This window comes from Mesoplodon bidens (genome assembly GCF_964165515.1).
Source record: "Mesoplodon bidens genome assembly, chromosome: X".
NCBI lineage: Eukaryota > Metazoa > Chordata > Mammalia > Artiodactyla > Ziphiidae > Mesoplodon > Mesoplodon bidens.
The window spans coordinates 129,790,958-129,816,176 of NC_138163.1; the positions used below are offsets into that span (position 1 = coordinate 129,790,958).

Genomic DNA, 25,219 nt, shown 5'->3' on the forward strand with positions numbered 1-25,219 from the left:
AAAAAGGGCGGGGCCTGGCCGGCGGGAACCCTGGGAAGGCGGGGCGGGGCCTGGCCGGCGGGAACCCTGGGAAGGCGGGGCGGGGCCTGGTCGGGGGGCCCGGGTGCGGCGGGGCCTCGAGGTCTCCTTCGCCCAGCCCTCACCCACTCCGTGCCTGTCAGTTCTAAATCCCGGGTTCTCTTCCGGTCGGCTATTCCTCTGGTCCTACGCCTACGTTTCCGCGAGAGAGAGCACGAAATAATAGTTATCTTTAAAGGGTGACGTAAAGTGTAAATAAACAGATCGCATAAGCACAATCACAGGATGCTGTGATTACGTTGAGAAATGAATATGCAAATAGACAAACGAGTAGATGAAAAATGAGAACAGCTGTGATACTGTGAAATAACAGGATTTTTGATTAAATTTTTAAAATTTCCTTGCTCTTGTTAAAAATTTTACTGCCTCTGTCCTCTCTAAATAAAAAGCAGTAGTGGGAAAAGGGGGTACTGAGGAAACTCTTCTTAATTCCTCACTTTAAACATGGAGTTGATCGCACGGGTCTTCCAATACAGGCTCCTGGAGACTAAAGAGGGATTTTTAGTCCCTCTAAATATATTTTGTAGAGCAGATTTAGTTTGTTTCTTTTCCAAGAGAAGGATCTCACTTTTATTATTTCCTGGGCCCACAATCATTAACCTCTGGCTCTTTAGGGAGTCATTTTCAGGTAATGAATCTAATTTAAGACTTTTCATTCAGTACTAGAACGGTTCTATTTGAGAGTTTGTCACAAGTATCAATATAAAAGACAATTTTGGAATACTTGTGAAAGTGGGACATGTAATAAAGACTGAGTTCTAGTTTGAGCTTAAATGAATTTTTCTTTTATAGAAAAAAAAATCTTAGGGACTTCCCTGGTGGTCCAGTGTGTAAGACTGGGCACTCCCAATGCAGGGGGCCCAGGTTCCACCCCTGGTGGGGGAACTAGATCCCACATGCATGCCGCAACTAAGTCCACATGCTGCAACTAAGAAGCCCGCATGCTGCAACTAACACCTGGTGCAGCCAAAGTAAATAAATTAATTAAATTAAAAAAAAATCTTATCCATATAGGTTATTTCCCCAAGGAAATACGAGTAAAGGCTTATAAAATACAAACCTATTGACAATAGGGAGGAGGAAGAGATATTCATTATCTTATTTGAAAACACATAATTAAAACTACACAACAAAACAAACATATAAGAACATTAGAGTTAATTTTCCAAAAGAAAATAAAAATGCGTAGTGTCAGATACATTGGACTAAATTGCAACAAGCATTCCATAGGGTCACTAAGGAAATGCTACCTGAAAATCATGTGTCATAATCATAGCCAAGGAGTGACGGGGTAAGGGCTTATCTCTGTAACCGGTAATACCAACCAGCTATTAACAGGTGCACTTACAAAATTATTGTATCTTGACTTAAAGTAAGCCTTGAGAAATCTAAGAGTTTTCGGAAAAGGGCCCTAAGAAGGTCCTACAAGTGATTCTTACGCTGTTCCAAAATGTGAGTGAGGCATATAAACACATCTGAGTGTAGCCATAGTGAGCACCTAAAGAAAGAATTGCAGAAAGGTACTTTTTCTGAAATAACTCTTACTTGGACACTAGCCAGCTGACTCTTAAGAATACTTGTATATTTTGGTCTCTTCCACCATCCACTTTTCCTTTTTTTTTAATTTACTTATTTTATTTATTTTTGGCTGCATTGGGTCTTCATTGCTGTGCGCGAGCTTTCTCTAATTGCTGCGAGTGGGGGCTACTCTTAGTTGCAGTGCGCGGGCTTCTCATTGTGGTGGCTTCTCCTGTTGTGGAGCACGGGCTCTAGGCACAGGTTTCAGTAGTTGTGGCGCACGGGCTTAGTTGCTCCGTGGTATGTGGGATCTTCCCAGACCAGGGATCGAACTCATGTCCCCTGCATTGGCAGGCGGATTCTTAGCCACTGTGCCACCAGGGAAGTCCCCACCATCCACTTCTTTACCTAATCGATTTGACAGTGCAAGAGTAGGGTGGGTGGAAAGATTTTTCCCCGAAGGGCAAGTTTGGGGCATTTTTGTTGTTGGCTGTGTGTGGCTGGCAAGCTGACACAACTTAGATAGATGGTCTCTATCGCTCTTGCTCCATGAGCTTGTTTACTGACGAAAAACATTGAAGAACTGACCTATTTTGGCCCCCTTCATCTAATTAGGGTTTTTGCCTTTATATTCTGTAAACGTCTAGTGCATCACTCAAGGAGGAAAAAGAGATCAAGGCTGCTGGGCATTAATGATTCTTTTCCTTAAATAACACCTACTTATTACTATGAGCACCGGGAGTTAATACTCCATTTCAAGCTGGAGTCTGAAAGAAATCACCTCTGGTATCTCTGATGAAAAGCTACAAGTAAGTGGGCCCCAGATTCAGGTATAATAAATATTGATTATAATTCAACTGACTGTGGACTTCTTACACTCCATGCTTCCACTGCAGGGGGTGTGGGTTTGATCCCTGGTCCCCTGGTCGGGGAACTGAGATCCCGCATGGCCCGTGGTGAGGCCAGAAAAAAAAGAAAGAAAATTAAATTGATTATACTTTTCACATACAGGGAAAAAACACAGAACTCAATGGTCGGCAATTTGACCATTAAATGACATATCTAAATAATCAGATATGTGACCTCTCAGGCATTGAGACTACAGCGGGTAGACAAGACACCGGAGGAATTCAGGGGTGTCCCCAGGCACCCTCCCGCATTTTTGCTTCTATCCACCAGCTGTGTTTATATCATATGACCTTAGCTTGCTGAATAAATTGGATTCAGTCCCTTTCCTAAGAGAGCTCAGAAGACTGGAGGAGACATTCAATAAGCAACTAAATAAATGGGCAGTTATAAATTGGATTAAGGGCCTTGAAGGAAATAAACAAGGTGCAGCTGGTGGGAATACAGGGTGATGGGACCAGAGAAGGCATGAGTGAGGAGGTAACTCATGATGAGCAAGTAGCAGTGGGCAGGGCTGGTGCAGGTTGTGGGCACAGCAGTTCACCAAGAACCTAGCATGTAGCTGCACTCAAATTCTAAATAAAGATGCAAACTATTGCAAAATCTTCATCACTGATGGAAAAACTGAAATTATAATTTTTTCTCTATCCGTAACTAAATCTAATGTGCTCTCTTAAAAATAATAAGTACATGTTGAATAGTGCTGCTCTTTCTTTACCACACTCTAAACATAGCTTAACCTGGGTAATTACAGAGGGTGGAATGAAACAGGCATTAACCTTCAGGAATGAAGTGGGGAATTTGATCCCTTTCCTGATTTCCTGATGAATGTGAGTCATAAACTGAACTTCACCTTTAAAGGCAGTAGGAGGAAAATCCCAGGCACACCATGGTTACGATATGTAAATAGTATGTTTGTGTGTGTTTGTATGGGTGTTTGTTTACATGAGTGTTTATTAAAAAAAAGAATGGAAAGGAAGTAGGAAAATCAAAACAGCTGAATTGTTAGGGGAGTAGAAATCTGGGTAATTTTTATTGAATTTTTGAATCCCATGTTACAATATGCTTTTGAGCAGTAAGTGGAAATTATTTAATGAAGCAATTTTAAGCAAACTTTAGAAATACTTTCTATGACATCCAAATGTAATCTTTGCCTTAGGCTACAATGGTAAGGGCCAGACAAAAATCCAGTTATCTTAGCAACTCGTTCCTTCAGACAGAAGCCCTTCCAAATCCACAGACACATATAAAAGTTTGAGCCGCTCCTAGAACTCAGGACAGTAATGCTGAAGTGTGCTCCTCCCACCTCCCCGTTGCCATACGTCTGAGTACCCGATGCCCATCAACAGCTTTCTTGACCTTTTCAGTGTAAAAGCTGAGACCACTATTGTGCTCACATAAGCAACTTCTTTCCTCTCACCTCCTCCTGTCAGTGCCATCCACATAGGCATAAATAATCCATGCCGGTTCACGCTGCTGGCCACAGCTGGAGCTAGGCTCAGCCTAAACTCAATCCCTGATTGGATTAAAGTGATAAATCCCTCACCCTATCTGCCTAATGAAGGACTGGGGGAACTCTCAATGGTGAAAGATATTATCTAGACCATTTATGTTTCATTTATACACAATGCACAGCATGCAACAAAGAAATATTAGACATGCCAAGAAGCAGCAAAAAGTGACTCATAGTCAAGAGAAAACAAAACAATATAATTGAATATGTTATGACAATTTAAATGTATCTCGGGAATGCAAGGGTGGTTTAACATTAACAGTTTGAAAGAGGGAAGAAACATACAATCAAATCAATAGACGAAGAAAAAAATGCATTCAATAAAATTCAACAACCATTCGTGACAACCTCAGCAAACCAGGAATAAAAGGGAAGTTTCTTAACCTCATAAAGAATATCTACTGAAAACCTATACCAAACACCATTCATTCTTAATAGTTAAAATCTGTAAGTATGCCCTTTAAAGCAGGGCAAAGATAAGTATGTCTCTTCAGCATTGCACTGGAGGTCTTAGCACACAGAAATAAAAGAACAAGTATCATGACTGCAAAGGGAGAAACAAAACTGTATTAAGCACAGGTGATATGCTTAGAAAATGCAAAGGACTCTATAGAAAACTTATCATTCAAAGAGTTTAACAAGTTGTCTTGCTGTAGACTGAAACTGTATATCCCCCCAAAATTCATAGGTTGAAATCCTAACCACCAATGTGATACTCCGGCCGATCAGATACTCTCTTTGAAGATCTGAGTCTTGGGAAAGCAACACGGAGATGCTGGAACAGCTCAGAGTTCATTCTGGCATGGGTAGTGGTGGCCCCTGGTACCCAGTGACCACAGATAATGGCAGTGGTGATGATGCCAGTGGCAGGATCTAGTACCTAGCAGTGACAGCATCTTAATTAAGCCATTCATGATCTGCATTCCTGTTTTCCGGCCCACTGTCCAAACTCAACACTCCAGCCTTGCCTCTAAGAGCTACCCAGCATCTCCCCAAGAAACTCCTTTTCTAAGTTAGAAGGAGTTGATGTCTTTATTTGCAACTATTGGGTTGGCCAAAAAGTTCATTCGGGTTTTCCATAAGCTGTTAACACTCTCTTAACACTTTTGGATTAGCCAGCTTAGGCTAAGCCATGCGGTGGTAGAAAAAATGACCCCTCCTCAAATCTCCGTGGCTTACAAAAAAAAGATTTATTCCTTACCTTAATGTCCATTATGGGTCAGCTGTGGTTCCGTTCCATGTCATCATCCCTCTGGACCCAAACTGATGAACCTGAGCTGGCAGAGCAGCCTCTGTCTAATATGTTGCAGGTCTCATTGGCTGAAAGAAGAGAGATCAAAGTAATACCCCTGCTGGCTCTCAAAGCTTCCACGCAGAAGCAATGTTCATCATTTCCACCCATGTCATTGGCTAAAAAGCATGTCACACACTGGGATGTACAATCCTTCCAAAGGGAGGGGCACTGCAAGTTCCCTAGCAAATCTGATCTGAGGGGTGTGGTATTCTAGAACTGGCCCACTGGGAGGGTCACCAAATATTTGAACAGTAACACAATATAACACAGCTCTTACAACTCAGGGCCTTGTTTTATTAATTTGGTAAGTTTCAAATTGCATAACATCAATGAAATTGATGAAGAAGGCCTCTTTGAGGAAGCCTGCCAGTATTTCTCAATAATATGTATGCGTAATTGGGATATTAAAGGTTTAGAATGACTCACTGAGATAAATATCCAGCAGAGATCCTGTCTCCAATTCCCTCCCTCAGTCCATTTGATTTTTTTGTAATAGTTTTATTGAGATATAATTCACAGACCACAGGATTAAAATAGGGTATAATTAAAATATAATTAAAATAGGGTACAATTCAACGGTGTTTAGCATATTGGCAGAGTTGGGCAACCATCACCACAATCTTTGAACATTTTCATCACCCCCCCGAAAGAAACCCCCAAGCCCTTGAGCCACCGTCTCATGTAAAAATGATATCAAAATCCACTAAGATGTTTGGAAACTTTCTGCCCAGCCATTGTTGAGATTTCACAAAGCTGGGGGGTAAAAGTCCATCTGTTGCATGAAAAAACTCTGCAGAGATGGAAGTCCTCAGTCTGAGCAGACACTAAAGACCAGACCAGATGGCCTAGTAGACACAGAGACGCCAACATACAGTCCACTGAAACCTGGGAGTTCTTTCCCCTCGGACATGGGTGAAGGTCTACTTCAGCTGACTCAGGCCTTCCCGGGCACCCTTGGAAATGTCTGAATTTTTTGTTTCCACCCACAAAGGTGAAATTAGCCTATTATGATCCCATTTTGATTATTTAAAAGCAACCGCTGGGAGCTCTCTCTGTTTATATACATTTTGAAACTGAATATATTCCAAAAATAAGAAATTTTTGAATGGGCCATGTTTTCATTTGCTTATTAATCAGATCTGTAACTTTTCCATGGCTGTTTTAGATTTTTTAAAAATGTATGTCATCACATGAAAAAGACTAATGACTACTTAGAACCTACTCCTATTTGTACCTTGTTTATATTTTTTAAAGAAAGCAAGAACATATCCAACAAATTTATTTTAATTCTATTTTTTTTCACTTTCCAGCATGGATGTCTATGATAATTTAACAAAGGATGCAAAACAGCCTGCCTCTTTTGTCAAAATTGATTATCTGTATCATATAGTTTCCCGAGGTCATAAAGAAAGAGAATGAAAATGTAAAGGCCACTATATTTGATAGGAAATGGCATTTGAAACTGCATTTATATACTTACAGTCTTCAAATTCATAAAAAACATATGCATGTCACTTTAAAAGTACATGTTTTCATATGTTTAAGTATTTAAAAAATCACTTACTTTTCAGAACATCAGATAAATCACATGGGTGCCACAAGAAGGTTCAGGAAGGTTCCCCTGTGCCAGGAGAGCCGGCAACCACTGCCAAGCATTCCTGGCTGATCTCTCCACAGAGGGAAGCGTGCATAGCACTGTGCTGAGTGTAGTCTGCAAACCACACACTCCTGTCATTGGAAAAACAAACCACAATTGAAAAACAGTTGTACCTTGCATGGAATTAACAGGAAGCTTGGATGTTTCTGGAAGCAAACTGATATGCAAAATAAAACCAAAAAACCCCACCTGTTCATTATGAATAGTCCTGGCTTTGTCTCCGTGTACCCTTGGGCAAGTAACTTGATGTCTCTCAGCCTCAGTTTTCTCATCTCTAAAGTGCTGGCTGGGTAGTTGTGAAGCTTAACTGAGATGCTGTATATAAAGTGCCAGGAATCTAGCAAGTCCAGTGATGGAACATCGTCGTCTCGGCTTCCTCTGCCTGGCTTACTTCATCTCAAGATTTACCCTTAGGGTCACAGCCTTTGTAAAGCCTTCCCTGATCCTCCTGGGTCCCCTGCACCTCTGCCTCTACAGTCTGTCTCTCTCATAGTTATTGAACTGTAAAATGATTGTGGCTATGTCACCTGCATTTTGGGGGCCTGAGGCCTGGGATGGCGTCTAGCTCATCTCTTGGCCCCCGGCACTTGGCAGAGTGTAAAGCAATGTGCAATCATTACGGCATAGCATTTCCGGTAAAGCTTAGTAACATCTCTGGAAACCTAATTTTAAATAATAATATAAATGGGATTATATGAAGTTGTCATCAGTTCTCCCTTCAGATTGTAGGTTCTTCTGAAAGCAAGAAGGCACCTTTTATTTATTTATTTAAATTTACTTATTTAATTTATATTTATTTTTGGCTGTGTTGGGTCTTTGTTGCCGCACACGGGCTTTCTCTAGTTGTGGCGAGCGGGGGCTACTCTTCGTTGCAGTGCATCGGCTTCTCATTGCGGTGGCTTCTCTTCTTGCGGAGCACGGGCTCTAGGCGCACGGGCTTCAGTAGCTGCGGCACGCAGGCTCAGTAGCTGTGGCTCACGGGCTCTAGAGCGCAGGCTCAGTAGTTGTGGTGCACGGGCTTAGTTGCTCCGTGGCATGTGGGATCTTCCCAAGCCAGGGCTCGAACCCGTGTCCCCTGCACTGGCAGGCGGATTCTTAACCACTGTGCCACCAGGTAAGCCCCAAGAAGGCACCTTTTATAATCTAGGTATTTACAGTAAATACCTCTGAGGGATGTAAGAATATTTTAGTAAAATACTTTGCATTTACTCGGAAGCCATAAATAACAAAGCAAATCTGACCTAAAAGATGAAGGCCCAACCCTTGCAAAGGCAATGGAGCCCTGCCAGCTGCAGGCTTCCGGACTGGTGTTTAGAAATGGTAATAGGGAATGAAAGGAACCTCTCATCACAGGAAGTGCTCAGAGAAGAGACACAGCTGCAACTGTATCCAATTTTTAATCTAAAAAAAAGTAACATGGACAAAAGGAGAGTGATGTGTGAAATCCCATGAAGAGAGCCCTCCTACATTCAGGTATAACAACTGATGTTTATGCCCTGTGCAGGTATCACCCATAACCATGGCAACCAGGATCCAGGCTATACTGTGCTGAATTTCTGTGCTGTTTGTTATTTTTTTATTATAGGCCATGGGTTGGGAATTCAGGGTTGGTTGTGTTTTATGAAACAACCATTTGCAAAACTGCCAATGTAGGGAAGGAAAAAAATCTTTTTTCTCCGAACCATCTAGGTTCTTGGTTGGGGCTCTGTAACAAAAGACAGATTAACAAGAAGAAAGCACACTCAGCTGGGAAAACTGGAAAGCTACATGTAAATGAATGAAATTAGAACATTTCCTTAAACTCAAAATGGACTAAAGGGGCTTCCCTGGTGGCTCAGTGGTTGAGAGTCCGCCTGCCGATGCAGGGGACGCGGGTTCGTGCCCCGGTCCGGGAAGATCCCACGTGCCGCGGAGCGGCTGGGCCCGTGAGCCATGGCCGCTGAGCCTGCGCGTCCGGAGCCTGTGCTCCGCAACGGGAGAGGCCACAGCAGTGAGAGGCCCGTGTAACGCTAAAAAAAAAAAAAAAAAAAAAAAAAAATGGACTAAAGACCTAAATGTAATGCTGGATACTCTTTGACATAAATCACAGCAAGATCTTTCTCAATCCACCTCCTAGAGTAATGAAAATAAAAACAAAAATAAACAAATGGGACCTAATGAAACTTAAAAGCTTTTGCACAGCAAAGGAAACGATAAACAAAATGAAAAGACAACCCTTAGAATGGGAGAAAATATTTGCAAATGAAGCAACCGACAAGGGATTAATCTCCAAGATATACAAACAGCTCATGCAGCTCAATATCAAAAAAAAAATCAAAAAATGGGCAGAAGATCTAAATAGACATTTCTCCAAAGAAGACATACAGATTGCCAACAAACACATGAAAAGATGCTCAACATCACTACTTATCAGAGAAATGCAAATCAAAACTACTATGAGGTATCACCTCACACCGGTCAGAATGGCCATCATCAAAAAATCTACAAACAGTAAATGCTGGAGAGGGTGTGGAGAAAAGGGAACCCTCTTGCACTGTTGGTGGGAATGTAAATTGGCACAGCCACTCTGGAGAACAGTATGGAGGTTCCTTAAAAAACTAAAAATAGAGTTGCCCTATGATCCTGCAATCCCTCTCCTAGGTATATATGCGGAGAAAACCATTATTCGAAAAGATACATGCACCCCAATGTTCATTGCAGCACTATTTACAATAGCCAGGACACGGAAGCAACCTAAATGTCCATCAACAGAGGAATGGATAAAGAAGATACGGTACATATATACAGTGGAATATTACTCAGCCATAAAAAAGAACGAAATAATGCCATTTGCAGCGACATGGATGGACCTAGAGATTGTCATCCTGAGTGAAGTAAGTCAGACAGAGAAAGACAAATATCATATGATATCGCTTATAGGTGGAATCTAAAAAAACGGGTATAGGGACTTCCCTGGTGGTCCAGCGGTTAAAACTCCGCGCTCCCAGTGCAGGGGGCCCGGGTTCGATCCCTGGTCAGGGAACTAGATCCTGCATGCCGCAACTAAGAGCCTGCATGCTGCAACTAAAGATCCCACATGCCATGACGAAGATCCTGCACATAGCAATGAAGATCCCACGTGCCGCAACTAAGTCTCGGTGCAGCTAAATAAATTAATTAATTAAAAATTTTAAAAAGGTACAAATGAACTTATCTACAAAATGGAAATAGAGTTACAGATGTAGAAAACAAACTTCCAGTTACCAGGGGGTTGGCGGGGGGGAGGGATAAATTGGGAGATTGGGATTGACATATACACACTACTATATATAAAATAGATAACTGATAAGGACCTACTGTATAGCACAGGAACTCTACTCAATACTCTGTAATGGCCTATATGGGAAAAGAATCTAAAAAAGAGTAGATATATGTATATGTATAACTGATTCACTTTGCTATACACCTGAAACTAACACAACACTGTAAATCAAATATACTCCAATAAAAATTTTTTTAAAAAAGAAGGAAGCACACATTTATGTAATGTAAATTTTATCTGACCTGGGAGGCTTTATAAGGAAATGAACACCCAAAGAAACAGTTACACCTGGGTGTTTCTATACTAGGTTTGCTGAAGAGTGGAAAGTTGTGGGAAAATGTGAAGGGATAAAGAGTATGAGCTAAGGGTAGTCAACTGGGGGAAACCCAGCAAGACCTGTTCAGTGCGATTCCCTCCAGCATCCCTCCATCTGCAGAGATAAGGATGCTCCTTTCCTCAGTTTGGGGAGGGCACCTCTCACTTGAGGGTCTTATGACCTCCCTCAGGGGAAGGTCAGAGAGGCCTTCCTGTACCTATAGTTTCTCATATTCCTTCAGCTTAAAATATTCACTATGCCAAAGTGCCAGATTTGGGGGTAGTGTGTCCTCACCCCCATCACCAAGGACTTTCTCAACTATACGGATGCAGGGAGACCAGTCTTTGTGTACTCTTGTTTGAAACCAGTTAAATGACATTTGGACCATTGCTACAGCCACCTAACTGGTGTCCCTGCATCTGTCCTTGCTTCCCTCCTCATCTAACTTAACACAACAGCCAGAAGGATGCCTCCTAAAGGTCATTCAAGTCTTATCACTACCAACCCCTTGGCTTCCATGGCTTCCTATCAGGCTTGGAAAAATCCCAAAGTCCTTATCATGACCGACAAGGGCCCTCATGAACCTGATGGCTCTTGGGCTTCACCTCTCATCCTTCTTCCCCTTGCCACTGTGCTTCAGCTCTGGTGGACTCTTGCTGTGCCTTGTCTGTGTCAGGCACCCTCCCATCCTGGGGTCTTTGTGCTTGCTGTTCTTGTAAAAATGATTTTAAATGAAATGAAAGATCCTTTACCTCATGAGCACTTAAAAAAAAACAACAACAAAAACCCTTTCCTTTTAGGAGATAAGCATAGGATATAAAAGAATTATTATCTATACTTAGAAAATGTAGTACTCTCTCATTGACTAAAAGAAAAGAAAAAAACCAGATTACTGTTCTCCTATCTATAGTTGCAAAAGTCACTGACAAAGTTGACACGAAATGAGGAAGACTACCCAGATTTTTATATCTTGGAGAGTAAAGGAATTTCCATTTCAAGTGCTTTTATTTGTCTGCAAATTTAGTTTGCAAAAGTCCAGTACAAATAAAAACTACCAAAAAACCCCACAAAAAACCCACCCCCCAAAACAAACCCCAAAACCCTAAAGCAAAAAACAAACACTGACATGAATTAATCACACATGGTATTCATGTGCTGTGCTCTTTTATAACCACTGAATAGTTTTTAAGATCATTCCAAGTCACATGAAACCACACTTTGTAAAACTTCAAGTTTTAGGTGACTTTGCAAGTTTTTCTTTAAAAGACTGTTACATCATAATAGGCAGCCCTGGGAAGCCACAGATACAAAGGTATCAAAATAGAATTGATAATTACTGACCTCAAGCCCATTTCTTCAAAACCATTTGAAAACACGAACGTATTTTCATTTCCTGCACCTTTGAGGGAATTCTGTCATGAGGCAGGTAAACTGCACATTACATTCTGAGCTCTAGCAAAGGGACTTAGGAGAGTGAGGGGAAAAGAACTGGTGAAAATGTGTAGTTTTGGAGACAACTCACAAACTATAGTTAAAACTATAAAAATTAAAATCCTATGAATTTTTAAAAAAGAAAAAAATCACACGGAAGTCTTGTTGTGTTTAAACATTATACAGATTGGTTAAACACTGTTTACAAAGGCCTCGAAGAAGTAATTTCCTCTTCATTTATTAGAGAAACGTTGGTAGATTCAAAGGCTGAGGCAATGGACTTCCTCTGAGAGGTTAATGCCAGTTTTTACAAAAGGAGAATTGGAAATTCAGACCTAAAGGGGTTCAGAGCGTGCCACCCCCAACATATAATGGCATACAGATCATTCGGAGCCGAAAGCAAATGAGAAAAAGCAAACACAGGATGAGCTCTCTGCCCTCCCGCTACCTGCCTGAAAACAGAACACGAATTCCCCTTGTGAATTCCCTACCAGGAAGTGGGTAACAACCTCATCATTGGAGGCAAGATGGCACCGGAGTCTACACAAACAAACCTTACTAAATGACCATTATCTGCCATTAGTTTCCCCCTACCCCCCCACCACACACGCTAATTTACCTTCCCAGAGTTTGCTGCCACTAAAAGCCTAAAGCCCTTTTCCTTTGTCTTGTTACTTCTCTACAAACGTACTACTCTTTCTTAAAATGCTATATAAGCCCCAGTTCTAACCATCCCTATGAGTTACGCCATCACCGAATTTCTCCTGCGGGTATGCGTGCTGCACATATAAACTGCTTTTCTCTTGTTAATCTGTCTTTTGTCAGTCTAGTTTTCAGGGTCCCAGCTACAGGTTTTTTTCCCCTCCCCTACAGACCTAACCCCTGATAACATGAAGACTCCCTGACATCAGAAACCTTAATGTCATAAAGAGTTTATAAACCCTGGAGAACTTGTGTGACGGAAAAAAATACATGACTCCTTCGACTGAGCAAGAGGACTGGAAATAAAATTCTCAGTGTGGGATTAGTCGCAGGGTAATTTTCAGGGTTCAAGGGAGACCTGTAAAGTGAGAAGAGAAAAGAGAGGGGAAAATAACAAAGCTCTTGTTCCCCAATGTTAGAGCTATTAATTTAGTTTCACATCTCCAGGACTGTATTTCTCAGAAGTCAATACTGAAGCGGTCTCGGACAGGGAATTGGAAGGAAGAAAATCCGGCAGCAGTTCAAGTTTGACTATTTATGGTGTGTCACGGGGGCGACTCATGGCACCTCTGTGGATGTTTCCTCAACTGTGAAGTGTATAGAATAACTTTCTTTTCTTAAAGGTGACAAAAGGATCAAGTGAGAGCCTGTGGATGAGTACTTCTCAACTCTGACTGCATCTTAAAATAACTTGAGGAATTAAAACCAAAATGTTGATGCCTGGGCTGCATCCCATAGATCCAGATGTAATTGTCCCAGGGTGCGTCCTCAGCACTGTGGATTTTCAAAGCTCCCCAGATCCTGCTAATATGCAGCCAGTGCTGGGAACTACAGGCCTATTGCAGAAGCAGCAATAACTACAGGCCTACTGCAGAAGCAGCAATCCTGTCCAATGACCTTGAACAGGATCACCTGGGGATCCTGCCAAAAGGCAGATGCAGATTCACAAGCATGGGACCGGAGAGTCTGCATTTCTAACGGGCACCTAGGTTATGTCTGAGTACAGCAAAGTACTAAGTAGCCACTAAGCATGATGCAAACAGGCGCCCACTCTCTCTCCCCAAACTATCAACTTTTAGTGACAGTGGTGTGAGCTTCAGCAAACAATCTTCTTTCCTTCTTCGTAGGATAGTTTTGCGAAGTGTGTGTATAACTCACTACTATATATAAACTAGATAAACAACAAGGACCTACTGTATAGCGCTGGAAACTATACTCAGTATCTTGTAACAACCTATAATGGAAAAGAATCTGAAAAAGAATATACATGTATGTTTCCATTATAGGTTATTTTATATATATATATATAAATTAACTATACCTCAATTTAAAAAAAAGAATAGTGTGTACAAGATTTAAAAAACAAGCATAAAAGGGTGGCATGAATAAAAGGGATCACTCCAGTTATCTGTTAAGAGAACATTTATTACAGTTACAAGCACTCCCACTTGCTATGGTACCACTGCTCCCCACACTCATTGCAGATTACATAGGTCATCATTTCTTCATCTGGGTTGGAATTCTGCACCCAACTTGGAAGGAAGAGTGTCCCTCTGGCGATGACGGTGACCTGGCAATTGAATTTCTCGCAGCGTCGGCACTTTATCTTCTTGGTCGGCGTGCCCTCCACCACTTGGGGCAGGTAATGTTCCCGTATGCCAGATTCCGTGTAGGAGGCTCTCAACTGCTTCAGTTCGTGGCTAGCCATTTCCATGGCGGTCATTTCGGCAAATTCCCTTGGAGACATGGTCCCAGAGAGCAAGTTTTGCTGTAAGTGAGAGTTGTGGGGGGTTTTCAGGTTGGCAACTTTGCTTCGGATGCAAGTTTTATATTTTTTGAGGTTCTTGGAGTGAAGGGTAAAAATGTGCTCTTCGATTTCTCGTGCAAAGTTGTGCCACAGATCGGCTCCAGGCTGCTCTGTGCAAGGACTAGCTAGAGCTTCATACAGCAGCTCTGTGCATTTGGCTCTCAAGGGCGCTGCAGGATCTGGCTGCTCACTCGCTCTCTCGTCGGGGGATTGAGGGTCACCGGCCCTGAGATGCGCTGCCTTAGGCTCCGCTCCACCAGGGCTATTTTCTGGCACGATTCTTTCAACAGCTCCTGCAACATCTTGGGATGAGTGCAGAGAATGACAGCGGGAGCTGCCCCGTATCTCATCCTGATTTGGGTCAGGAGAAAGTCCTTGATTTTCTTCTTTATTTCCACCTGGAGGAAATAGTTTAGGGCTGCCCCGTGGCTTGCAGTGAGTATCCTTATACAGAGCTTTCCATTCTGACAGCAAACGCTTGGCTTTCTTTTTCAAAGCCGCCGTGGGGCAGTTTTTGAGGACTCTGTACACAGCCCTGACCACATCCGTCTCCTGGAGATGCTCTGGAGTCACACGCAGAGCTTCTAGCTCAGTAAGGTGGTTGCCAAGATCCTCAAAATTCCTTTTAGACATCAGTTGCTCAATAAGGGAAGCTCTGGCAGCTATCTGCTTCTTGTCAGACATCTTGTTAAGGCTGCAAAGAAAAAAGAGGTTTCCGTTTTCTCAAGCTTGCATTTGCCAGGCGCAGCTTCCTGATAGGAGCGCAGCGCTCTCTGCCAGTTACCTATGCAGAGAAGGAGTCTGTAATAAAAATGGGTGCAATGTATTAGAAAATGCAATCTTCAATGTAGTATGGTTTAGCCTCAAAAGTTTGATTCTCAGTAGTTAAAAAAAATATATATATATATATATATATATATATATATATATGGCCCTGTAAACAGCTTTTGCATTAACAATTGCTTAAAAGCATGCTGAAAGATCTGCTGTAACTTTCCCATCTCTAATTTTACAAATGAATGATCTTTCCAAATCAAGATTAGTCAACTCCTTTTTGTGGAATTTGGTGGTTATGCTGGGGATGAAAACATGCCAGAGTCAGCGTCAATGGGGGAAGGCTCAGGAGGCTGGACTATTTTCCCCCATGTTCAGCTATTTCACTGAACTCCTTGCTGATTTTACAGTCTTGAAGTAGTACTTTTCTGAATATAAAAGCATGAGAAACAGGGCCCAAAGTGGATGCTGTTTAGTAGTTCCAAGGAATCTAAAGAAATGATGAAGCGGCACAGGTTGGGAGGCAGCTGGATCCCTGTCAGATGGGCCCCAAAGTCAACAGGCCATACTGTACTGACATCTGACTCTTCTGAACAACGGGGTCAAGGTTCTGACTCTGTAGTCCAGAGGATTTATGACTTTGGACTAACAGGTCCCTAGGCCAGAGTTTGGTCCCATTGACTTTTTTTCTTTTTTTTTTTTAACTTTTAGGTGTAAAACGTTGCTTAATGGTTATGTCTGTGTGAATCTCATCCTGGGGAGGCGAATGTTCACTTTATCTAACCAGTCTCTTTTTCTCTCCACATAACGCACATAACCTTGCCTACCAAATACCCTTGGATCTGTATCTGCCCATTTGGTCTAAACGTGAACATAAGCATCTTGATGGCAGGCATACTGTCTTTTCAACACTCCATGGACTCTCATTTTACAGCACGTGATATTAAATAAACTATCACCGATCACACACACGTAGGCTAACAACGCTGAAGCGATTACAGGGAGAGTTAATGCAGTCTTCCTAGACACCATCTGACAAGGGCTGTAAAACGTAAGCTCCTTGCAGTCAGCAATTCTACTTTTATAAATTTACTTTAAGGAAATAAGAGATGTGGAAGCTGTTTTTGTAAGAATTTCCTGCAAACTTAGACGAAACTATGAGGTCCCAAATGGTTAGACTTGCACACGAATGTTCACAGCAGCATTCTTCGTAACAGACAAAAAGTGGAAACAACCCAAATGTCTATCAACTGAGGAATGGATAAACAAAACATAGTATATCCATACAATGGGATGTTACTTGTCCATAAAAGGAAACTCTGATACAGACTACAACATGGATGAGCCTTCAAAGCTCTATGTTAAATTAAAGACACAGAAGACCACGTATTGTACAATTTCATTTACATGAAATGTCTGGAATAGGCAAATCTATAGAGACAGAAAGTAACTTAGACCAGGGCTGGGATGGAAGGAAGGGGGAGGGAACCAGTGGGGTGGAATGAAGAGGGAGTGGCAAAAAAAAAAGGTCATGAAGAACTAGGGGTAAGACGGGAATAAAGACGCAGACTTACAAGAGAATGGACTTGAGGACACGGGGAGGGGGAAGGGTAAGCTGGGACAAAGCGAGAGAGAGGCATGGACATATATACACTACAGCCGCATAGCACAGGGAGATCAGCTCGGTGCTTTGTGACCACCTAGAGGGGTGGGATAGGGAGGGAGGGAGGGAGACAGAAGAGGGAAGAGATATGGGAACATATGTGTATGTATAACTGATTCACATTGTTATAAAGCAGAAACTAGCACACCATTGTAAAGCAATTATAATCCAATAAAGATGTTAAAAAAAAAGTGAGTGGCTACTAATGGGTGCAGAGTTTTTCTTGGGGGAGGTGCAAAATCTTCTCTCAAGTTGACTATGGTGATGGGTGCACAGTGGTGAATAAGCTAAAAACCACTGAATCGTACACTTTAAGTAGGTGAACTGTACAGTACATAAACTATATCTGAACAAAGCTGTTATTTAAAAACAGCATCTAGGGACTTCCCTGGTGGTCCAGCAGTTGGCACTCCACGCTTCCACTGCAGGGAGCACGGGTTCCATTCCTGGTCGGGGAACTAGGATCCCGCATGTTGCGCGGTAAAAAAAAAATTTTTTTTTTAATAATAAAAATTAAGAAACAACATCTAGGGAATTCCCTGGAGATCCAGTGATTAGGACTCCGTGTTCTCACTGCTGAGGGCCCAGGTTCAATCCCTGGTCAGGGAACTGAGATCCCACAAGCCATGTGAGGCAGCCAAAAAAAAAAAAGTTTTTAAAATTAAAAATAAATAAAAAAGGGCTTCCCTGGTGGCACAGTGGTTGGGAGTCCGCCTGCCGATGCAGGGGACGCGGGTTCGTGCCCTGGTCCGGGAGGGTCCCACGTGCCGCGGAGTGGCTGGGCCTGTGAGCCATGGCCGCTGGGCCTGCGCGTCCGGAGCCTGAGCTCCGCAGCGGGAGAGGCCGCAGCGGTGAGAGGCCCGCGTGCCATAGAAGAATGAATGAATGAATGAATGAATGAATGACTATAAATAAATAAATAAATAAATAAACAACATCTAGAGTCTGATGCAAATTTTATTTAAAAATCACATGTGATGAGAAAAGGCCAAAAATAGATACAAAAAATTTCAGACAGAGGCATTTTCTGAATGGCAAGATTTTAAGTGATTTTCGTTTGTTCTTTTACTCTTTCCTGAATTTCCTCTAATGTGTATGTATTGTTTTCCTAATCAGAAAAGTGATTAGTCTAGTTCAATTTCATGATAAACCCTATACATTTAAGATATGTGGTCACCGGAAAACGGCATGGTAAATGGCTCATTCCACTTCACCGCCCTCGGAGATCAGGGTACCACAAAGCGGCCGCCTCACCCCACCCATGGCTCTGCATTCAGGTCAGCCCTCACGATTTCCTCACAAGTCCACTGCTGCATCGAAACCAGTTCCGTCTCCCCTCAAGCTCTACCCCAAATGTGAACAGTTAAGTGCCCAGGACTACAACTCTGAGGTTCCTACTGGTTTTCCCCACTGCACAGCTCAGATGACCAAGATTCTGGGTTTTGCACTTTTACCACCTGGGCGGTCTTTTTTTTCTCTATTTCTTTTTTAAAGTCAGTTAGCAATAACTCAATGGGCCACTGATTCTGGATCTTAAGTGGCATTTTCTAATTTTCGAGAATTGGTACTTTAAGATCATTGTTTTTCCATTTTTAGTTCCACTTTCTTTTTTTGAATGATCAGAATGAAGATGTATTGATTTACTTATTTTTTTATAAATAAAGTTTTATAGCCCTGCCCATTTACTTACATAGTTTTTAAAAAAATTGTATTGAAGTATAGTTGATTTACAATGTTGTGTTAATTTCTGCTGTACAGCAAAGTGATTCGGCTATTACATATATATTCTTTTTCATATTCTTTTCCATTATGGTTTATCACAGGATACTGAATATCGTTCCCTGTGCTCTACAGTAGGACCCTGTTGTTTATCCATTCTATTTTAATAGTTTGCATCTGCTAGTCCCAAACTCCCAACCCATCCCTCCCCGATCGCCCCTCCCCCTTGGCAACCACAAGTCTGTTCTCTATGTGAGTCTGTTTCTGTTTTGTAGATATGTTCATTTGTGTCATATTTTAGATCCCACATATACGTGACATCATATGGTGTTTGTCTTTGTCTGACTTACTTCACTTAGTATGATAATCTCTAGGTCCATCCATGGTGCTGCAAATGGCATTATTTCATTGAATCCCACTTTTAAAGACTGAAACCAGTAAAAGAGGTCTTCCTAAGAATCAAAGGCTCAGTAAACAAAGAACAGGCAAGACAGCACAGAAAAATTAAAAACACACATCCCTGATTGCTGAATACTGCTCTCAGCATTGTCTGCCTGAGATCTTGGGATCTGGAGGAACTCAAGCAGGGGCGTCACAATGATAAGGTCTCAAGCAGCTCAATAAACTTGAGCCCTCCCCCCAGCTGTGGGAAAGTTTCCTAACAAGTATTCATCCGACCCACGTCTATACTCATTCTATATGCATCACTACCAAAGAAAGAAAGATTGAAGTTGGCTGGATGTCAGCAAGGTGGTTAATAAGAGACCAGTCTAGAGTGCCCACAACGAGGTTAGGCAATATTTAACTCAGGTCGAATTTCTCAATGAAATTGACCCTTGAAGGGTCAGAGCTTCAAGGAGATTCTGAAGGGGAATTTAATTGTGGCTTCAGGGCTTCAGGGCGATGGGAGCACTGTTTGTCTTAACAGTAAAACTTTTTCTTTACTCATGGAAATCTACAGAAGTTAATGGATTCATATATAAGCACTCTGCTCTGCATTTCATATGTCCTTTTTTTAAAAATAAATTTATTTATTTATTTTTGACTGTGTTGGGTCTTCGTTGCTGCGCATGGGCTTTTTCTAGTTGCGGCGAGCGGGGGCTACTCTTTGTTGTGATGCACAGGCTTCTCATTGCGGTGGCTTCTCTTGTTGCGGAGCACGGGCTCTAGGCACACAGGCTACAGTATTTGTGGCTTGCGGGCTCTATAGCGCAGGCTGAGTAGTTGTGGTGCACGGGCTTAGTTACTCCACAGCCTGTATGATCTTCCTGGACCAGGGCTCAAACCCATGTCCCCTGCATTGGCAGGCGGATTCTTAACCACTGCGCCACCAGGAAAGCCCCTTCATATGTCCTTTTATTTACTGTTCCTCCATATTTTTTTGTTTTGAATTGTGGTAAAATACACATACCATGTAATTTACCATCTTAACCATTTTTACATGGACAGTTCATTAAGTACATTCACATTGTTGTGCAACCAACTTTCAGAACGCTAGTCGTCTTGCAAAACAAACTTTGCACCCATTAAACAACAACTCTCCATTTCTTTCTCCCCTGCAGCCCCTGGCAACCACCATTCTACCGTCTGTCTCTATGAATCTGACTACTTTAGATGCCTTATATAAGTGGAATCATACAGTATTTGCCTCCTTGTGTTGGGCTTATTTCACACAGCATAATGTCCTCAAGGGTCATCCATGTCAGAGCAGGTGTCAGAATTTCCTTCCTTTTCAAGGCTGAATAATATTCCATTGTATGCACAGAGCACATTTTGTTTATCCATCCATCCACTGACGGACACTTAGACTGCTTCTACCTTTTGTGAATAACGTTGCTATGAACATGAATGTACAAATATCTCTTTAAGACCCTACTTTCAATTATTTTGGGTATATACCCAAAAGTGGGATTGCTGGATCAATATGGTCATTCTACTTTTAATTTTTTGAGGAACCATCATACTGTTTCCCATTCTCCTCCATATTTTTAACAGCATTTAAATGCTGTCCAACTTTCTATTCTCCCTGTGGGACAGTCACGTGGATATAAAGCAATTTATTGCCCTGGGAGGCTATAGTGTGGAAGCACCTGGGCTATAAAATTTTGAGAACTGCCACAAAAAGACAAAGTAGGCTGTGTGTCCAGCTTAGAGTTCTACACAGTTCATTCAATAAATATCTATTATGTATCTCATACACGATAAATGCTGAGCCTAATGAGCTACTCTCTGCCTTGAAGGAGCTGACAGCCCAGCGGAAGGAATACAGACAAGAAGCTGGTCAATTACAAGGACAGACACCGCTGCTAAGGGACACATGTAGGAGGAATACAGAAAGCAAACCCGGGCTTCCCATCATCGGGCCGGCTCCAATTACTTCTTCGCTGCTTTCACTCTGATTCACGACATTTTGTCAGAGGGCTCATCCTCCAGTACAGAGCTCAGCAAGAGATTCCCCCATTTGCCTGCTTAAAGCCCTTCAGAGATTCCCCTCTGCTCTCAGGATGGAGCCCACGGTCCCTGGCCAGGTAATGAAAAGCCCCCTTCCAGCTTCCAGTGTGATCGTGCGGAATCGCTGACAGACACTGCCTACCTCCCAGCTCGATGCCTTTGCCCCATTAGCTCCCTGGGCCTGCGTGCCTGTCTCTCACCAGGAGTGGGTCTCACTCCTGACTGCCAATCTGAATCATCTGGAGAAATTAAACAGCAAAAGCAAAAACAATGCCAGGGCCTCACCCCCGACAGAATGACTTCGAATCTCTGAAGGCAGGCCTGGGTATTTTGCAGCTCTCCGGGTGACTGTGATCTAAACCAGAGCTGCACCACTGCCCTGTACACACAGGCACAACCCCCCTCCCGCAGCAACACCAACCCAGCTCTGCTGCCATCAGCCCGAAGGCAGCTCCCGTCCTGCCCCCACACTGAACGCGCACAGCCTCTCTGACTTTGCATTTTGCTAGAGGAGCCTCATTAAATTACGAAATGTTAAAAACGCTTGCTGTGCACAACTCACCTGAGAACCTTCTCTACAAACCACAACGGGTGACTGCAATGTTTTAAGTGTCACGATGCACCCAGAGTCCCGAACAGTCATTCCCGCACTTACCTTCTAACAGCAGAAGACAGTGCACATCGAGCAACTCTGTGTGCCGTATACACTCACGTCATCTCCATCCTCACAAAAACCCCGACACAGGTATAGCGCTTAGCTCCATCTTACAGATGAGAAAACCTATTAAGAACATCAAATATTTGCACACTGGTGTTTTTTTCATGGTGCATATCACACGAAAAAAAATTTTTTTAGTGTCTGCCTTCCCTACAAGACCACAGAAGAACGACGTCTGTTTCATTCACTGCTACACACCCGGCAAACACCTGGCCAGGGCTTACTATTACTCAACAAATACCTTCTCCTCTCTGCTTACGAGCATCATCCTTTTCACCACGGACCAGCTTGCTTGTACCCACTTGCGTCTAACTAAGCCCAGTGCCCCTCAGCTTCTTCCACAGGAGCCCAACCTCATCTCAATTCTAGTTCAGAAAATCATTTTTTTTTTTTTTTTGCGTTACGCGGGCCTCTCACTGCTGTGGCCACTCCCCTTGCGGAGCGCAGGCTCCGGACGCACAGGCTCAGCGGCCATGGCTCACGGGCCCAGCCGCTCCGCGGCATGTGGGATCCTCCCGGACCGGGGCACGAACCTGCGTCCCCTGCATTGGCAGGCGGACTCTCAACCACTGCGTCACCAGGGAAGCCCCAGAAAATCATTTTAAAATATTCTAGTTCAAAAAAAGAAAAAAGAAGCATGGTGCCTCCTGTGGGCTAATCAGGTGGGCTCCAGGAGTCAAGCCATTTGGGGATAAGGAGGGTCTAGAAGGTACAGTTCCCAGAAGCAGGGGGTGTCAAGTATGTGGGGGGCGGGAATCCAACATCCTAGAATTAATATGAGAATTAAACGAGAGAGTCCTTGTAAAGTCCTTAGAACTATGTCACACACTAAGCCTAACTGACAATTACACAGGACTACAATGAAAAGGTTCACTTGTATCTACCATACCGGACATTGTTCTAGAGCAGGGTGCCGGCAAACTTTTTCTATAAAAGGCCAGATAGCAAATACTCTGGCCTTTGCAGGCCATGCAGCCTCTGTATGGACTACTCAGCTCTGCTGTTTTTGTAGCAGGAACAGCAGCCACAGACAATACAGAAATGAATGGATGTGGCTTCGCTCCCATAGATCTCTTTTTCAAAGACAGGAAGGCTGGATTTGGCTGCAGGCCATAGTCTGCTGACCCCTTTCTAGGGCAGTGCTGCCCAATAGCAATATAATGCAAGCCAGAGATATAACGTAAAATTTCTAGTGGCCACGTAAAAAAAACATAAACAGGTGAAATTAATAATACATTTTATTTAACCCAGTGTATCCCAAATATTGCTGTTTCAACACGTTGATGGATATAAAAAAAATTGGGATAGTTTACACTGTCTTCTTCTTACTAATTCTCCAAAATTCGCTGTTTTACACTTAATGCACATCTCAATTCGGACTAGGCACATTTCAGGTACTCAACAGCTTTATGTAGCTAGCGGCTACTATGTTGGACAACACAGTTCTAGAGCATATGCTAGTACAGATAATGCTGACATACACACCTATACCCCTAGCTTCCTGATACATATTAAAAACAGTTTATACAGTGCCAACAACAGTAGGCCCTAAATATCTGTTGACTGAATGCATACAAAACCTTGTAAATATTAACTGACATTACGGATATATGGACAAAGTGCACACATCTGCCCTAAAACCTGATGAGAGATCAAAGAGAAATTTCCAAAAGGTGGTAACAAATCAGCAATAACCTAGATCTGTTTAGATCTTTAGATCTAAGATCTAAAGAGAAAATTTAAATGTCTAGTCGTAACCCACATACATCTCTCCGGCTACACAGGGAGCCCCTTCCTCTGTGGAGAGAAATGATGCCAAATGTTGGTAGAGGCATCGCAGTTTCTGAAGTCACGCAGTACGGCTCTAGGGCCCTTTTGCCTTACGACGACCCCTAGCAAAGGTGCAGCGAAGGGAAGGGACCTGCACAAGGGCCCACTCTGGCCCGGGTTCAGGTACCAGTGGGTGGGGTGGAGCGACAAGCAAAGCCTGCTGCAAGCCGTCCAAGGGTGACAGCCTGGCACCCAGCACACAGGCAGAGGCGGCGCCGAGGGAGCGGCCCACCCGGGAGATCTCGGCTGGAGGAGAGGTGAGGGCGAGGGCACGTTCCGGTCTACCGGCCCTGGGCACACCGAAAACCTACCCAAGCAGGGGTGGGCTTCCACTGGGAACAAGGACTCACCCGACTGCAGTGACAGAGACGCCGGCGAACACAGAGAATAGGTCACCGAGAAGCAGAAGCGAAGCCCGGGAGGCCTCGGCGTCCAGATAGAACTTCCGGTCCCCGGGCGGGACTACGAAAGCTCAACCAATCCAAGCCCGCAGGCTTGAGAACTCTGCCCGGGACCCAGCGCATGCGTGCTAGGGAAATGGCGCCTGCGCAGAGCGATCGGCGGCCCGGGGGGCGGGGGCCCGGGGGGCGGGGCCCGCGGCACCGCCCATCCCACCACCCCCCACCACCCCATCCCACCACCCCACAACCCCCCATCCCCGCCACACCCCGCCATCCCCGCAGCTCCCAGTATGGGGTCCTGTGGTCTGGGGCCGACGGTCCGCACCGGGCCCTGAATTGAAAGACGCTAGCCCTACTACTGCTTTTGAGCATCGAAGTGTGTTGAACTACTCTGCAACCTACCCTTTCTGCTTCCAGTCAAGACAGCGCTCAACTAAATGTTGACAAAACTTTGGACAAAACTGTGAATTATCTGTTTACTTAACGCAGTAATTAATTCAACAAGTACCTACTGCACCTTTGGCATGCATCAGCTGATATGAAAGTAGAAAACATTCATTAAGTAGCCTTGTGCATCCTGCACTTCCCACCTGTACACATTCTTTACCTGCAAGGGTCCAATAAAGACAAAGTGTTGGTAGAACTAGAGAAAGTGGCAGCCTTCTTTGCTGACCCCATACTGGAGGGTAACTTGGGGGAAGGTTAAAGGAAGCAGGGTTTTGCTCTGGATTGGATGCTGTCAGGAAGCAGGGTGACTCTATGACTGAGCAACGTAATAAACCTTACCTAGAAGGAGGGAAGACAGGACCAAGACTAAAGCTGCAATTAGTAAAGCAGCAGCAGCGACTCCATTTTAAAAACTGTTGAAACATTGCAAGTTTATCCTGGATGTAACCTCAGAGACTAGTTTCAAAAGGCTATTGCTACAAAATTGCTTCTATCACAAGAACAAAGTGAGACACCTATTAATCTACTTTATTGAACAGGCCGGGCTCTGTAGGGTGTAAGAAAGAAGAAACTTTTAATTTTTTCTCACCATTGCCTTGAAACAAGCTCTGTTGGCTCTCTCCTGCCCCTCGGCTGCTCTAGGGCTGGAGCTTGAGGCTTGAGCAAATCCCACAGCTTTTCTTTTCTTTTTCC

General features: G+C 43.3%; 1 protein-coding gene across 5 annotated transcripts; it reads right to left on the reverse strand.

Annotated features, from left to right (window-relative positions):
- Nucleotides 1-14,134: 14,134 nt before the first annotated feature.
- TCEANC (transcription elongation factor A N-terminal and central domain containing) lies at nt 14,135-24,127 on the reverse strand. 5 transcript variants are annotated; one of them, XM_081222692.1, is made up of 4 exons: nt 24,029-24,126; nt 21,786-21,911; nt 15,308-15,324; nt 14,135-15,217 (listed from the first exon to the last, which is right to left on the reverse strand). In XM_081222692.1, exon 4 carries the CDS (start codon nt 15,205-15,207, stop codon nt 14,149-14,151), a length of 1,059 nt encoding a protein of 352 aa, XP_081078818.1. In that variant the 5' UTR covers nt 15,208-15,217; nt 15,308-15,324; nt 21,786-21,911; nt 24,029-24,126; the 3' UTR covers nt 14,135-14,148. The 5 variants fall into 5 exon arrangements, with proteins under 5 accessions (XP_081078818.1, XP_081078819.1, XP_081078817.1 ...); XM_081222693.1 differs by having other exon boundaries at nt 14,135-15,324; nt 24,075-24,127; XM_081222691.1 differs by lacking the exon at nt 15,308-15,324.
- Nucleotides 24,128-25,219: the final 1,092 nt, after the last annotated feature.

Coding starts and splice junctions, on each gene's coding strand:
- TCEANC (XM_081222693.1), bottom strand. CDS start 15,207: ATGTCTGACAAGAAGCAGATAGCTGCCAGAGCTTCCCTTATTGAGCAA.